Source organism: Mus pahari, chromosome 12 (genome assembly GCF_900095145.1).
Source record: "Mus pahari chromosome 12, PAHARI_EIJ_v1.1, whole genome shotgun sequence".
Lineage (NCBI taxonomy): Eukaryota > Metazoa > Chordata > Mammalia > Rodentia > Muridae > Mus > Mus pahari.
In genome coordinates this window covers 16,029,745-16,045,588 of record NC_034601.1, presented here as the reverse complement: position 1 = coordinate 16,045,588, position 15,844 = coordinate 16,029,745, and the positions used below count along the sequence as shown (strand labels likewise).

At 46.9% G+C, this 15,844-nt stretch overlaps 1 protein-coding gene across 1 annotated transcript; it reads right to left on the bottom strand.

Annotated features, from left to right (window-relative positions):
* Positions 1-4,415: 4,415 nt before the first annotated feature.
* Positions 4,416-15,073, bottom strand: Eif2b5 (eukaryotic translation initiation factor 2B subunit epsilon). The gene is made up of 16 exons (XM_029544756.1): positions 14,796-15,073; positions 13,622-13,746; positions 12,592-12,777; positions 12,334-12,511; positions 12,160-12,240; positions 11,827-11,904; positions 11,300-11,612; positions 9,196-9,341; positions 8,623-8,764; positions 8,359-8,460; positions 7,713-7,820; positions 7,503-7,593; positions 6,597-6,720; positions 5,752-5,877; positions 5,052-5,162; positions 4,416-4,911 (listed from the first exon to the last, which is right to left on the bottom strand). Exons 1-16 carry the CDS (start codon positions 14,988-14,990, stop codon positions 4,852-4,854), a joined length of 2,166 nt encoding a protein of 721 aa, XP_029400616.1. The 5' UTR covers positions 14,991-15,073; the 3' UTR covers positions 4,416-4,851.
* Between the last annotated feature and the right edge of the window lie 771 nt (positions 15,074-15,844).

Here is a 15,844-nt window from a genome sequence, read left to right as displayed (position 1 = left end):
TGTAGACCAGGCTGGCCTCAAACTCAGAAATCCAGCTGCCTCTGCCTCCCAAGTGCTGGGATTAAAGGTGTTCACCACCACGCCCGGCCGGCTAATCATTTTAAAGGTAGGGCAGTTGGTCCCTTTGAAAGACCAACAGCTATTGTGTCCTGCTTATGGACAACCTAAATGGTCTGTGACTGTTCTTGGTAATACCTTTTAATATATTTTTAGAAGCATTATTAATTGCATGGTTTGTTTCTGAGATTGGGGGAATGTTAATCTGTGTTTTCCATGCTGTGACAAATCACATTCCTATAAATTCATGGCCACACATGGCTTTAATTTTTCTATCTGTCCTCTGGCCCTACACTCTTAACCCACCTTACACTTGGTTTTACCTGAGATAAACACTTAGACTTAAGTGTTCATACTTAGCTCCTGAAGAGGCCAATGTGGATGCCAAGATTTTGTTGAAATTGTTACATCTGTTCCTGTGCCAACTAAACCTTCAATTTCAATGCCATTTATTTGTACTTTTAGCTTTGGTTTCTAATCATTTATAGCAGTTTACCAAAATACTTGGTTTTTGGTTTGGTTACCTGAATTTCTTGTTTTATCTACCGAAGCTGTCTTGTCCTTGATTTCATCCAGAGCAGTGTTTTTTTTTTTTTAATATTTATTTATTAATATATCTAAGTACACTGTAGTTGTCTTCAGACACACCAGAAGAGGGCGTCAGATCTCTTTATAGATGGTTGTGAGCCACCATGTGGTTGCTGGGATTTGAACTCAGGACCTTCAGAAGAGCAGTCAGTGCTCTTAACCTCTAAGCCATCTCTCCAGCCCCAGCAGTGTTCTTTTTAACAGTCATTAAATCTTTTAATTGCTCTGTGAATGAGTTTCTCTGAAGCTGACTCAATCAAATTTGATATTGGGACCTATGGGAGCCCCACCCCCATCCCACCCCAGGGTGTTTCCCATGGCAAAGGGTTACCTTGCTTATCCTTTGATTTCCTATTATTACAACCCTTCTAGCTACTTACTTATCCACTATACCAGATTTTACCTATCCAATATATTGTTATTTATGCATGCTCGGAGACTAAAAACAAGTATAAATATACCAGGCTGGAGAACTCCTTAGACTCCAACTCTTGCCCTCTGACATTTTTTTTATGGACAGTGTTTTCTCTTTTGAGTTTGCATAATTCTATCCTACTTTACCAGAGATTCCTTGATTTTGTATATTTTGCTCTTGGCTTTTTTATATTGGAAGATTCTTCTAATGTTTGGATCTGTGCTTCTGCTGCATTTAAGGCACTAAAATGCAGGTTGGAAGTTTATGTACAAGAGTACTAATAAGTTTCACTGTAGGGTGATAAAAGGGGCAGTCTTCCTGTGGGAGGCTCAAGAAAAGGAAAAATGTCAATGTTCAAAGGACATCTTTTTTTCCTTGAGTAGTTTTGGACTAGGGGGTAAAGCAACTGTGTAGCTGTGTGTTCCAAAACAAACATTTTCCTTAATTCTTTTTCTTTTCTTTTTTTGTTTTTTCGAGACAGGGTTTCTCTGTGTAGCCCTGGCTATCCTGGAACTCACTTTGTAGACCAGGCAGGCCTTGAACTCAGAAATCTGCCTGCCTTCCAAGTGCTGGGATTAAAGTCCTTAATTCTTTACATTCAAGTTAATATCCCATCCTCACATATCTGATGACTCCAGAGGCTTTGACATGTTGAAATCTCCCGGGACTCTCATCCTGCCAGGAACCCACAGGCTGTCAGTTGGGAAACTTGTGACTTTTTCTGAGGCAAGGTGTCACATAGCCTGGACTGACCTTAAACTGGCTATATGACTGAGGACGTCCATGAGCTGCTGACCTGGCTTCAGTTTAAGTGCTTCGTTACTGTGGTGACATTAGTAGACATTATACACAGATCTCTGGACTAGACATGCTTCATGCCTGACTTCTCATGACCCTATTGAACATGTTCTTTGGTGACTTCCCCCCCCCCCACACACTATTAATCAAAGATTCAACTTTCTGTTTCTTGCAGAGGCTAATCACATGGCTGGCTTTTCCGGGGCAATGGCATGTGCATGTAGGAACTTGTTCATAAGTGGATTTCTGTATAGTCTCTCTGTATCTCCAGACCTTTACCTTCTGAGGCCCCAGACCTTACACTGGCTACATATTATCAATAATACTCTATCCCAGCAACAAGAATCACCTAAGTCACCTTTTACTACTCTATTAATTTTTCTTTAGATTTCATATGAATGAATGTTTTGCTCACATGCATGTTTGTGTATCATGTGCTTCCTGGAACTGGAGTTATGCTTAGTGAGTGCTGGGAGTTGAACATAGGTCCTCTATAAGAACAAGCGCTGTTAACTGCTGAGCCACTTTCTATTCCATTTTTAATTTTTCAAAATATTGACATTTACCTCCTGTTTTCCTTACAGACACATTTTTCTATGATTCCTTCACAGAGTTGGCCATCTCTGTTTTAATGTGCTTTTTTGTTGTTGTTGTCGAGACAGGGTTTTCTGTTTAGCCCTGGCTGTCCTGGAACTCACTTTGTAGACCAGGCTGGCCTCAAACTCAGAAATCTGCCTGCCTCTGCTTTAATCCCAAGTGCTGGGATTAAAGGCGTGCCCCACCACGCCCAGCTAATGTGCTCTCTCTCTCTCTCTTTTTTTTTTTTTTTAAAGATTTATTTATTTATTATTGTAGCTGTCTTCAGACACTCTAGAAGAGGGTGTCAGATCTCGTTATGGGTGGTTGTGAGCCACCATGTGGTTGCTGGGATTTGAACTCCGGACCTTCGGAAGAGCAGTCGGGTGCTCTTACTCACTGAGCCATCTCACCAGCCCTAATGTGCTCTCTTAACCTTTCTTCCTCTTTAAGTCAATTTAGCTTCACAATTCAGTGAAGTCTTCTCTGTTACCCGCACTAAAAGGGTCCTTAAAAAGTTCTGTCTCGGGCCAGGCGGTGGTGGCTGAGTTTGAGGTCAGCCTGGTCTACAAAGTGAGTTCCAGGACAGCCAGGGCTATACAGAGAAACCCTGTCTCGAAAAAACAAACAAACAAACAAAGTTCTGTCACGGCTGGGTAGTGGTAGTGCACACCTTTAATCCCAGCACTCGGGAGGCAGAGGCAGGCGGATTTCTGAGTTCGAGGCCAGCCTGGTCTACANAGTGAGTTCCAGGACAGCCAAGGCTATACAGATAAACCCTGTCTCGAAAAAACAAAAACAAAAACAAAAAAAGAAAAAAAAAAAAAAAAAAAAGGTCTGTCATTTCTGATCAGTGTCACTTTCTGGAATGGACCAGAGATGGCTCGTAGCTTTTTACCTGTCCTATTAGGTCTAGGCAATCATCACTGTATTCTCTTCAGGTATTAGATCCTCTGTCTGGCCAGGGTCTCCCGTAGCCTCCACCAGTCTGGACTTCTTAAACTTCTTACTTCTGCTTTCTAAGTGCTAACTAGTATGTCCCAAGATTTTTGTTTTTCCTTTTTAAAAATTTACCAGTACCTCGAGTTCAGTGCCCCTCCCCCAACTTACTCCTTTGCACTCAACTGAAACAAAGGCACTTATCTTGTCTATGGTGCCATGTGTGTGGTGGCCTTTGTAACTCCCCAGACATTTACTATAGTTTAAGTGTCAAAAGAAAACTTACTGACTCACTCTATGTGGGGGCAACAAAGATGTGACAAAAGGAGAGAGTTTGAGCTATGAGAGCTGTCTAGCACAATGACAAACTCTAGTTGTCAGGTCAGTAGCAAATCCTGCCTCTGTGACTGACTCTGAACTGTGCGTATCTCATCAGAACATGGACCTCTCAGGGTTGGGAGCCAAGGTGAGAGCATACTGCACAGGGACTTCTGTGTTATCAGCATGCCCATGCTGCTGGGCAGTGCCCCTTCACTGAGAAACAGGATTGAAACACACAGAGTTCTGTAAGGTTCAGTTCTTAGTTACACCCTGCAAGACTCATAACATCTCAGGAATGTTTCTTTATCCACCTCTCCTGTCTCCCACCCATACACAGAGGGTTTCTCTGTATAGTTCTCTTATAAACTGGGCTGGCCTTGAACTCACAGAGATCTGCCTACCTCTGCCTCCAGGGTACTGAGATTAAAGGTGTGTACTACCACACTGGGTGGATCTCCTTATCCCTTAAGACGAATGTGGCCCAGTGTCTGACAGAACGGGAAGTGGGTCAACTAGAAAAGGCAAGAGGAGTAGCAGGTGGTTTCAAATATGCCTGGCACCATCACCCTCGGGTAGAAGAATGTTCAGGCCAGGAAAAGCTACGGAAATAGGCTCTGGCCTACCACCGCAGGGTCACAGACCGGTCTATGGAGCGTGGGAATGCAGCTCAGCCATTTATGTCCCATGAGCTGGGGGGGGGGGGGGGGGAATATGGAATCAATGAGGAAGCATGGCACCACCTTGTGGCCACCTCAACCCTTCTCCCTCTCCTCCAGATGATGGCTAAAAGCAGCTAAGTGAGTGCATGCACTCTCTTACCTGGTTGATCATGAGGAGTTAGACAAGACCAATACACTCCTCTTTGTAATATTAACAAGTACAAACAACAGAGAGGACCAGCTGTTCTTTACTGTTCCCCCGAGGGAAAGCTGGAACACAAAGTACTTCCTCTGGCCCACCCCCAACTGCAGGGTCTGCCTAGATTTCCCCTAATTCAGTCTTACTTCCCTCATCCTAACTTCAGTCAGGACGAGCAGCACATGGCTGCCAGCAGTAGGATGAATACTGTAGTTGCAACTTCCGCTCCAGTAATTCTCAGTCTGTGGTGGCCACTCATGCTTCTGTAGCTAGCTTTCTGTCCGATCTGGCAGTTACCATCAGTCACCGTCGGATGACTCCTCTTCTGCCTCTTTCAGCCACTGGATGAACCTCTGCAGCTGCAAGGAAGCAGAGGGGACAGCTGCTAGGGGAGAGCCATGCATCCCACTGTTCCTGTTAGCAGATAAACAGTTCTGGCCACAGAGTCCTAGAGTTTCGAGTGGAGGACTAGGGACCCAGGGAGCAGAGGGCAGCATACCTGTTGATTCTTCCTTAACTGCTGGCCTTCGTCAGTTATGTCTCTTTGGCTGAACCAGCTCAAGATTGTTTCCTCAGCCAAGATCTCCAGCTGGTAGAAAGCCATCAGGACCTACAGAGTCAGCAAAGGGGAGTCTCAGGCTCCCTCTATCTAAGCAAGGATACAGTAGTAGAATTGATAATGTAAGAGAAGACCTTATCATCTTCCTTCCACATATTAAGAGGCCTCTTCAAAACAGACAAGAGAGTGGGCATAGTGGTGCATGCTTGTAATTCCAGCACTTGGGAGGGGGAGGCAGGAGGGTCAGGAATCCAAACTGAACTACCTAACAAGTTTAAGGCCAATTTGAGAAAAAACAAAAACAAAAACCAAACATATACCAAAAGCCATATCATCACTGCCCACCCAAAACAGAGAAAGGAGTGGACCACTCTCTGAGGTACCAGGAAGGCATGGCTCATGGACCTCTACTGAGTGTCTGCTTAGTAAATCCTCAGGCCGCCTCCTGCCCCACGGCTGCCTCACTAGCATTAGCCTGGTCGGTACTGCATTACTCCAGCAGTAAACATAACCCTAAGGACAGATGGTGCAGTGAACACACTCTATGCTAGGCTCAAAGTAACCTCAGTTCTGTGTCTGTGGGGGTCATGGAGGCCTGTTTCAGGGCAAGCACAGGAGACAAAGCTTGAGATGGAATCACCTTGGCCATGGAAGGAATGAGCGTTTCGTGTTCCAAGAAGAAGTCCTCAATGGCTGCCAATGCTTCCAAGTGGTCAGCTGCACGCTTTATGTAGTTCCTAAAAACAGGGCTCCAGGCTTTGAGTAGCTATGGAAAAAGGGGGGTGGTGATGGTGGCAATGTATTCTACTCCTTAGCATGCCCCACTGCTGAACAACAAAGGCAGTCAATAGTGCCGGCATGGAAGGACAAGAGGGAGGTGACGCAGGCGGCATGGGTCATTTGAGAACTGTTCCCACACAAGGATGGGGAAAAGATGACATTTCTCAGGAAAGGGAAAAGGGGGTCACAGATAAATGCTGTTGACTGTCACAAAATTCCTATCCCCAACCTAGAGGTTAATCTTGCTCTGGGTCTAATCACTGTGGGCTTTGTAACACCAGGTCTGTTCTTCATGTTGTTTAGACTATTTGGTCTTTGAGACAGAATTTTGCTATGTTATCCTGGCTGGTCTCTAAGTCCTGGGTTCCAGGAACTCTTCTGCCTCAACTTCCTGGAAGAGTCGGACTACAGATACGTTCCCTAACAGCCGACTCTAGCGCTATGTCTGAATGTCCTTTTGGGGTGCCTGGAATGCTCGCAATCAGGAGCCTCAAAGAACATTCAGTATTAAATATTCCTGGGCTCTGGACAACTCAATGCTCCTCTAGAAACCAACCACCTTTCAAACACAAGGAGAAAAGATGCAGAACCAACATCTACCCAAGAACAAGCCCTCCCACTCCCATCTCCTGTCGAGACAAGCAGTACAAAGATGTTCAGCTGTCTCCACTCAATCCTTCACGCACAGCCTCAGTCTTTGCTTACAGGAAGCAGCAGGGCACAGTAGCGGTTTGGGTCAAGCAGGCCATCTACTTGTTGCAGGGGGAACTCCAGGACCACATGGCTCAGGACCTGCATCACTTCCTTTAGGCTAATGTTGTAGGCATACCTGTGGGGACATGAGTGTGAATTATGGTTAATATTGATGGTCCATTTGACAGGATCTAAAAATCACCCTAGTAGACAAATCTCTGGACACATGTGTGAAGTTTCCAAATTGGGTTGAGGTGGGAAGACCCATTCTAGGTGTGGGTGTCACTGTTCTCTGGACTGGGGTCTCAGGCTTGAAAAAAAAAAAAAAAAAAAAAAAAAGCCCAGGAGGAGCTGAGCACCAGGATTCACTGCAGATGCCATGTGACAGCTGCATCCAACTCCTGCCATGAACTGTACCCTCATACTGGAGGTAAGATCAACCACTCCTTCCTTAAGTTGCTGATTTGGCCTTTTTTTTTTTTTTTTTTTTTTTTAAGATTTATTTGTTCACTTAATGTATGTGTACACTGTAGCTTCCTTCAGACACACCAGAAGAGGGCATCAGATCCCATTACAGATGGTTGTGAGCCACCATGTGGTTGCTGGGAATTGAACTCAGGACCTCTGGGAGAACAGTCGGTGCTCTTGACCACTGAGCCATCTCTCCAGCCCCTGATTTGGCCATTTTGCTACAGTAGAAGTAGCTGATACAGCACCGCTCCAGGGGTTCACTGTTCTAAGACCAGAAAGTCCGTGACAGGAATCCACGCTGAGGCTGGGTGCTAATGTTCTCCTTGCTCCTAACACTCCTGGCCTTTTACCCAGGCTCCCGCTAGGGAAGCAATGCTTGGGAGGGAAGGTCTGCTCCTGCAGCAGCGCAGGGGAGCAAGCAGGAGGAAGAGGAAGGGTTGGTCTTACTTGAGAGAGTTGATCTCCAGGACTAGATTGTCACAGGAGATGTTCTCCTCTCGGCCCCGCTGCAGCGTTCCCAGGACCTCGTTCTGGAAAACTGAAAGGAAAAAGCAAACTTAAGTTTCTGAAATGCCTGCTCTAAGGCTCCAGCTCTGACTTTACACCAAAGCCTTTCTGGGGGGAACTGAGCCGGTGGCTTCCCCACTGTGTTCACACCTCTGATGTCATCCAGCTGAGGGGAGCCTGCTCGGCTGTCCAGCTCCTCAGGATCCATACTTCCTTCACTTTCAGTCTCACTTTCCTCCTCCATCTTGATCATGAGTCCTAAGAACACAGAAAGGAGGAGTCAGTCACTCTGCTCAGTGGATAGAGTGTGTGACTGGTGTGTACAAAGGCCTGGCTTTGATCTTCACCGCCACACAAAATCAGGTATGCTATGCACTATATACACCAAGGAAATGGAAGCAAGAGGATCAGGAAGCTGGAAGTCATTCTCAGCTACGGGGCAAGCTCAAGGTTAGGGTGGGCTACAAGAGAGCCTATCCTTTACAAGGGGAATGGGGGAAAGGAGGGGATCGACGAGGTAGCTCAGCTGTAAAGGCACTTGCTACCAGTCTTTGGGACCCACATGGTGGAAGGAGAGCATCCACTCCAGCAAGTTACCCTCTTACCTCTACTTCCTGAATACACAGACACACACACATACACACGAACACACACAGTTTTAACAAAAAGATACCGACAGCTAGCAGTGTGTCCTGTCAGTATGAACTGAAGGTCCGATAATTGGATTCCAAGGCACTCAAAGTTCTTAAGACTATCAGAGTGAGTAGAAGGCAGGCAGGTGCAAGGTCAAGCTCACCCCAGAGACTCTGCCGTAGCTCCTCATCTTCCTTCGAGTTCACACCCTCAGCTTTCCAGAGGTATCCCTGGCCTTCAAGGCCAACTTCTGCTGGATTGTAACCTGGAAAAGGCACTGACTTTGAGAAGGCCCAGCAGCAGCATCTCTCTCTAGAAGGGAACATGCTTGTCTATGGGACAGAGAGAGATGCAAAGATGCCCTACACCTTGTCTATGGGACAGACAGACAGACGCACAGATGCCCCACACCTGTTGAGCCTCACACCTTTCAGCTTCACTTTCTCCTTTTCTTGGTCAGCTCCAGAATCATCACTAAACTGGCCATCATCTTCATCTTCCTCTGCATCGGGAGGGTGCAAAGAGATCACTGAGCCCTCCGGCAGCGTGATGTCTGGGCCCACTACCACCTTAGAGAAAAAAAACAAAACAAAAAACCAAGTAGCACAGACTTCATAGTGCACTGAGGAGAACTGTATCTTGACAATCAGAACAATGCTTTTTGTTTTCTCTGGTTTTATACTAAGCTAAGCAGAAGGTCAAAGAAACTTGGGCTCTCACTGCAGTCTTTTTTTTTTTTTTTTTTTTTTTTTGGTTTTTCCAGACAGGGTTTCTCTGTATAGCCCTGGCTGTCCTGGAACTCACTTTGTAGACCAGGCTGGCCTCGAACTCAGAAATCCACCTGCCTCTGCCTCCCGAGTGCTGGGATTAAAGGCGTGCGCCACCACGCCCGGCTACTGCAGTCTTATTTACGGGGATTAGGGGAGGAAATATGGTCTCTTTTGACTTGGCACAATCACTACTCAATTCAGGGGTTGTGCACAGTCTGGACAAGCCTTACCTGGGAAGTGAGGACACAGTATGGCTTCAGTTTGACTCGCTCCTTGACCTCAGCTCTGTCACAGAGCAGAGACTGGTGTATCTGTGCTCCAGCAGCCACTCGAACTCCCTGCCACAGGTAGGCCTGGTCCAGTACCACATTATCACCTGGCTCAGAATGAGGAGGACTTCCGGTCACTCAGGGTTCCACATCCGAAACAGAGTCCTTCAGAGGACAAGGCTGATTGACACCAGCCCCAGCCCAGCCCCCATCTAGCTGATATTCTACCCGCCAACATTAGAAATATCCAGTCCCTTCCAGGTTAGCCCCAAGAGCAAAGTGACCATCCTCTACTAAGTTTACAATAATTCTACACTGTATGTATGGCTCAATCTGAGAACCCTCAGGATTTCTCAGAATGAATCATAAACCTTATTATAATCATGTTCACACCACAAGGAGAGTCCAATGACCCCACCTCTCTGTGAATTACGGAGTATGAATCCTTCTGCTGTCCTTTTAAGGTCTACTACTATTAGTAACAGTCTCATAGTCTTTAACCAAAGTGAGTTGTCAAGAGGAATACCACGGTTATAGGAGAGCAAAAAGAACATACAGAGAGCTGGAAAGATGGCTCAGTGGTGAAGAGCACTGGCTGCCCTTAGGACGAGGGTTCAATTCCCAGTACCCACATGGCAGCTCACAGCAGTCTGTAGGTTCAGTTCCAGGGGATTCACCCTCACCCCTCCAGACATGCAGGCAGAACACCAATGCACATAAAACAATAATAAATATATTAATTAAAAAAAAAAAAAAGAAAAAAAAAAAAGGCTGGAGAGATGGCTCAGTGGTTAAGAACACTGACTGTTCTTCCAGAGGTCCTGAGTTCAATTAACAGCAGCTACATGGTGGCTCACAACCATCTGTAATAGGATCTGATGCCCTCTTCTGGTGTGTCTGAAGAGAGCAATGATGTATTCACAGACATAAAAGAAAAAGAACAAAGAGAGCCACAACTAGCATTTAGATCCCAGCATTGCTTTACATTAGATGTTACTGGGGCAAGAGAACTAACACATGCAGAAGCCTTCTGTAAGCTGTTAAGACTGAACAAAGGGCAGGGCCATGGTGGCACACGCCTTTAATCCCAGCACTCAGGAGGCAGAGGCAGGCGGATTTCTGAGTTCGAGGCCAGTCTGATCTACAGAGTGAGTTCTAGGTCAGCCAGGGCTACACAGAGAAACCCTGTCTTGAAAAACCAAAAAAAAAAAGACTGAACAAAGGTTATTAGTACACACTAACTCTCTACTTGCCTCCAAATGTGAACACAGGACATTTCCGAATGTAAGAGTCACACACAGACTAGGCAGAGCTGTGGTGGGGCTCACTTTTAATCCCAGCACTCTGGCAGATCTGTTAGTTCAAGGCCAGCCTGGTCTACAGAGTTTCAAGATAGCCAGGACTATTTAGAGAAACCCTGTCTCGAAAGAAAAAAAACAAGCTGGCTGTAAAGCCCTGACTCAATCTATGCTCCAGAGTAGATGGGATCATACAGGACTGTAGCCAAATGACTTCCTTTGTCCTGCCCTCCTGCCTTTTTTAAGACAAATTTTGATATATAGTTCCAAGATGGTCTCAAGCTTGTAACCCTTCTACCTCCATCTCCCAGGTGTTGGGACTCTAAGTGTGGGCAACACTGGGTGTGGTGGCTCATGCTTTTAATCCTAGCACTTGGTCTGTGTGCACCAGCAAGCACGAGGACTCTTCCTTTTCCTTATTCCTTTGGCCCAAGATTTAGTCAATTTAACATTATGTGTTTGAGTGTTTTGCCCGAATTATGTATGTACACAATGCACATGTTTGGTGCCTGAGGAGGTTAGAAGAGGTCACTGGATCCTCCTGCACTTGAGTTGTGAGCTACCATATGAATACTGGGAACAGAATCTGAGTCCTCGGCAAGAGCAACACACACTGAATCACCTCTCCATCCTCTGCTCCTTCCTTATGATGGCCACTCCAGTTTCCTGTTCGTAAGGATTATCCCTTCGCATCCTCCCTAGCTTCTGCAGACACACTGCAGCCCCGTGTCTGTAGGACCGCGGTTGGGTTCCCCACCTGTGCTCACCAATGTGGCAGTTAGGGCCAATGACACTGTTGGTGATGGAGCAGTTGCTGCCAATGACAGTGCCAGCTCCAAGAAGCACATTTTCCTCCAGGACGCTGCCATGGCCCAGGCTGACTTCAGGCCCTCGGTAGATGTTGTGTCGGGAATGAGTGTAGCTCTGGGTGGTGCTGTCAGTGAAGTTTACTTCTGGAGTGAGAGGGTAGACCCATCGGCGGATGACGTCAGCACAAACGGCTGAGTACATGTGTAGGTTGGAGACCCGGGCACCATATTCCCTAGTTGTCACATGCAAGTGAATCTGATTTCCTAGGACCTAAATGAGAAGGGGTGGTTATCCAATCAAGCAAGGCAGGAAGACAAGCCAAGTATATCACCCTTCTAAGCCTTTTCAGTGCCTCTCTGCCTCTCACCGACACAGTCAAACAACCTAAGTTTTCTTTCTCAGGCTTACTGAAACACAAAGGGAACCAAAGGTTACCAGAGTAAGAGAAACCCTCTCCAGTAGAGGTTTTGGAATCTCTTCTTACCTCCTCATTCACCAATAGGCCTCGTACAAAATCATCTCGAGTTTGGTAGTCAAAATTGTCTGTGAAGAGTTGAGCGACCTGTGAGGAAAACAGAGCACGCTAAAGTTAAGTACTTTACCAGTTACAAGCCCAGAGAGCTGTTAAACCCTTAATTGGCTGTGGGACAAAAATCTTAGATTTGGTTCCCAGTATACTGGGAATGAGGTAATGGTACCACTCTACTAAACAACAAGAAAAAGAGGGAAAAGATGCATACCCTGGCCTTGAAACGGAGTAATTACAGACCCCCGAGAGTTCTACTCTTTGGCTATACAGTCCTGTTTGAGAGTTTACCTGAGGAGAGCAGATGCTGATGTGACAGTCCAACAAATCATATCGAATCTCCACTCCATCTCCACTGCCCTGGAACAGGCTCTGAGGGGAGAAGTCGCAGGCAGAGGCTTGAACTCACGTCTCTTTTCCAAGCCCCTCCTCCTCCCTGAGTTCCTTCCCCGGACACCCAGTTACCAATGGAAAGGAAAAGCGCCGGAGGCCTTGGGTCTTCTGGAAGTGAAGAATCCTGTTTGTGGCGCTGTCCACAGCCATCACCACGTTGTCCTCATGGCAGCGTGTAGGGTGGCTGGGTGACGACTCTTTGAAGACCATTGTCATCACAGAGACATTTTTTTCTAGCTTCCTTCTTAGCCTATTAAGAACCAGGAGCAGAGTCAGTCTTGGGACTCTACCGGTCCCTAAGTCTTGCCCTGCCGTCCTGCCCAGCTTGACCTGTGTTCCTCCAGGGCTCTGCAAATATTGATATTTGAGATGACATCTCCATATAGCAGGAGAAAGTCAGAGCGCACCAAGGCCTTGGCATCGACATCACGGAGGACGTCCCCTAGTGATCGGTATAGCTCTGATGTGATTATTCGAACAACGTTGGGGGACGTAGGATGGCACCACTTGGATTTCCTGTAGGGAAGTGATGATAGGAACAGTAAATTAAACAGTCAATCACAGACCCGACCTCCAACCTCCGACCAGCGTTTATACTCCTCTGTGGCTTTCCTGGGTTCCTGCCAGCGTCCCTGGCTTCAAAGAGTCGTATGAACCATAATGAATGGTTTCAGCATCCAGTGTCATTAGTTTTATGTGTTTGAGAAATACAGCTATTTCCTTTCTATACCTTGACTCCTGTCTTCAAATGTGAGTTTGAATTCAAAATCTTACGAGATCTAGGGTATGAAAGTATTCTGGGAACATAATTTTTTTTCATGTCATCTTTCTTGTTCTGAGTCTATATCAACTTTAAACACCATAACATGGAAAACGTGTTGGGTATATTAGTCTTTATTTCCCAAACTCATAAATTCCCAGACTAACTCTTCCAAATTTTAACAAGCATCTCTTAAGAACTTACTGTGGGTTTGAAACTAAGGTGGGCGGAGGACACAAAAGGGAAGAGCTTGTTCTTATCACTGGGGGAGGGGGTCGGAACAGACAGTATTTGGAAATTCAGTGGAAAAATAAAGATGCCCTTCCAATAACATACGCTCTGGAGCCATCAAACAAAAAGCAAAACTCACGGGAACAAACTTTGAAAGACTCAGAAAATCACAGGCAAGCCTTTACTTTTGGCCACTGGAACCTCAAGGCAAAGGAAGCTCCAGCAGCTCACAACAGGACATGTGAAGAAAACACTAAACCTTACAGGAGCTCAGAACAGATTCAGTTTTTTCCTCCTCATGTCAAATCTACCCAGGAAGAACTGGAAAAAGACGATGAAACATGGAAAGGACAAATTCTGAAGCCTTACTGTAAGTGTTCTTTGATCTGAGCAGCTTTCCAGCAGCAAAAGACAAATGTTTCCTGTACACCCGTAGCAGTCAGGAATTCCAGAGTATAGTCAATTAGCGCAACATTGGCCAGGGGCAAGAGGACCTATAGGGCAGGAATAAAAAAGTCTGAGATCTCCAAGTCATGATTATACTTTGGTACCCCAATGCAACAATGTTTCTTTCATCAATGCTTGCAGACACTATAGTCAGCTTTATCCAAAAGCAAACAGGCTCTAAGGGTGAGTCTAGGATTTGAGACTAGTAGGCATGGTATCAGACACAGACATGTTCTAGGAGCCCAGTGCTGGCATTAAGGACAAATGTTGGCCCTAAGTCATAGCTCTAGCACTCTAAGCACTAAGGTCTTCTTCATACTACTTCATACTACTATTGCCACTAAGAGTCACAGAAATCAATCGAACATTTGTCAAAAATGAAAAGTCGGGGCTGGAGAGATGCTCAGCGGTTAAGAACACTGACTGCTCTTCCAGAGATCCTGAGTTCAATTCCCAGCAACCATACGATGGCTCACAACCATCTAATCTGATATCCTCTTTTGGTGTTTCTGAAGACAGCCACGGTATACTCACATACATAAAATAAGTAAATAAATAAATCTTTAAAAAAAAAAAAAACCTTTCGTTAGCCTTAGAAATTCTTTTCGTTTTGTTTTTCGAGACGCTGTCCCGGAGCTCACTCTGTAGACCAGGCTGGCCTCGAATTCATAAATCCGCCTGTCTCTGCCTCCCGAGTGCTGGGATTAAAGGCGTGCGCCACCACCGCCCGGCTACCACTGCCTTTTCTGAAGCAACTCTTTAAATTGCCCATGTCCTGCAAGGTTAAAGACAGTGGAGGCCTCTCTTGTGCTACTAAATCCCCCGGGGAAGCCTTTCAAGCATTGATTCTACACACAGCCCTCTCCATCCTTCCCAAGGCTGGGTAGACAGCCCTGCGAGGATCCATGTTTGCTAGTTACTCATCTGGACGGACAGCCACCGAGGGTTCAGTCAGTCTCTCCACCTTTTCCTGACCAGATAAACTCAGCTTTAGGGTAACTTCCAGAGCACGCTTCACTAACCAGCTGCAGTGGCAACTTGCAGCCCCGCTACCCTCCAGGCCCGCAGACAGCTCGCGCGCGTGCCGGGTGCTCACCCGAGGCTGGTCCTTGGAGATGGGGAAGAAGCGGCGGTTGAAGCTATCGGCCACTAGAACTGCCTGGAGGGGCGGCGGCGGCTCCTCCTCCGCACCTTGGGTCCCCCCGCCGCCCGGGCCGCCGCCTGGGCCGCCGCCGCCGCGTTTGCTCGCTCGGCCCGCCGCAGCGCCAGGCACCGCCGCAGTGGCTGCCATCTTGCTTCGCGGCCAGCACGTCCGCCGGGAAGCCACACGGCACGCAGTAGGGGACAAAAAGACTCACAGTCAAAACGCGAAGGTGTGGTTGCAGGGAGAGAAAGAGGAAGGAGTGCGCATGTGTGTACCAGCAGGCCCCACCCACCCCCGTGCAAGGCCAGGGCGTGGCTGACCGCTGCGTAAGAAGTGGTGCTACTGGGTGGTGCATGCACCCCAAAGGGGTGAGATCCCACCGTTTGTCTACTTAGTGAGTGCTATTGGGTTGGACAAGCTAAGATGACAGCGAGCTGGGTAGGCTTGTGATCGCCGGGCAGGAGCTTGCAGCTTCTCTGCCCAGAGCATAGCAGAATTTGTAGTTTTCGGGGATTGGAGAGATCGCTCATCAGTTAAGAGCACTTATTGCTCTTGCAGAGGATCCACGTTCTGCGCCCGGCGCTCACGTGCTAGCAAGCAACTATCCACAATTGTAATTCCAGGGTGTCCGACACATTTTCGACCGGGCGGCCCTGGATGCCTGTGGAATACATACAAACTGACAAAACACTCATCCACATAAATCTAAAAATAAAATGTAGCTCCTCACTTGCAGTCTAGTAATCTGAGGGGATCTGGCACCTTTGGGACGGAAACCACGGGGTCTGCGCAAATACTGAACGTGGAGTCAAGCTGTAAATTTTTACTGAACACGCACTGATGATGCCCTCCCCCCCCCCCCCGTGCCGGAAATACGACCTAGAGCAACAGGCATTTCTTAAACACTTAAATCGGACCAAGGGAGCACGCCCAACTAGTGAGTGGGAAAACTGGTGCTGGAGCTCTTCTGACTCCATAGTTCCACAAGCGTTATCCCAGAT

Bases quoted from the DNA above. Each gene is read 5' to 3' on its own strand.
- Eif2b5 (XM_029544756.1), bottom strand. From the start codon at position 14,990: ATGGCAGCCACTGCGGCGGTGCCTGGCGCTGCGGCGGGCCGAGCGAGC. The intron at 7,821-8,358 runs GTGAGCTTGACC...CTGTGTTCTTAG, and splicing joins GCTACGGCAGAGTCTCTGGG to GACTCATGATCAAGATGGAG. The intron at 6,721-7,502 runs GTAAGACCAACC...ATGTCCCCACAG, and splicing joins CTGGAGATCAACTCTCTCAA to GTATGCCTACAACATTAGCC.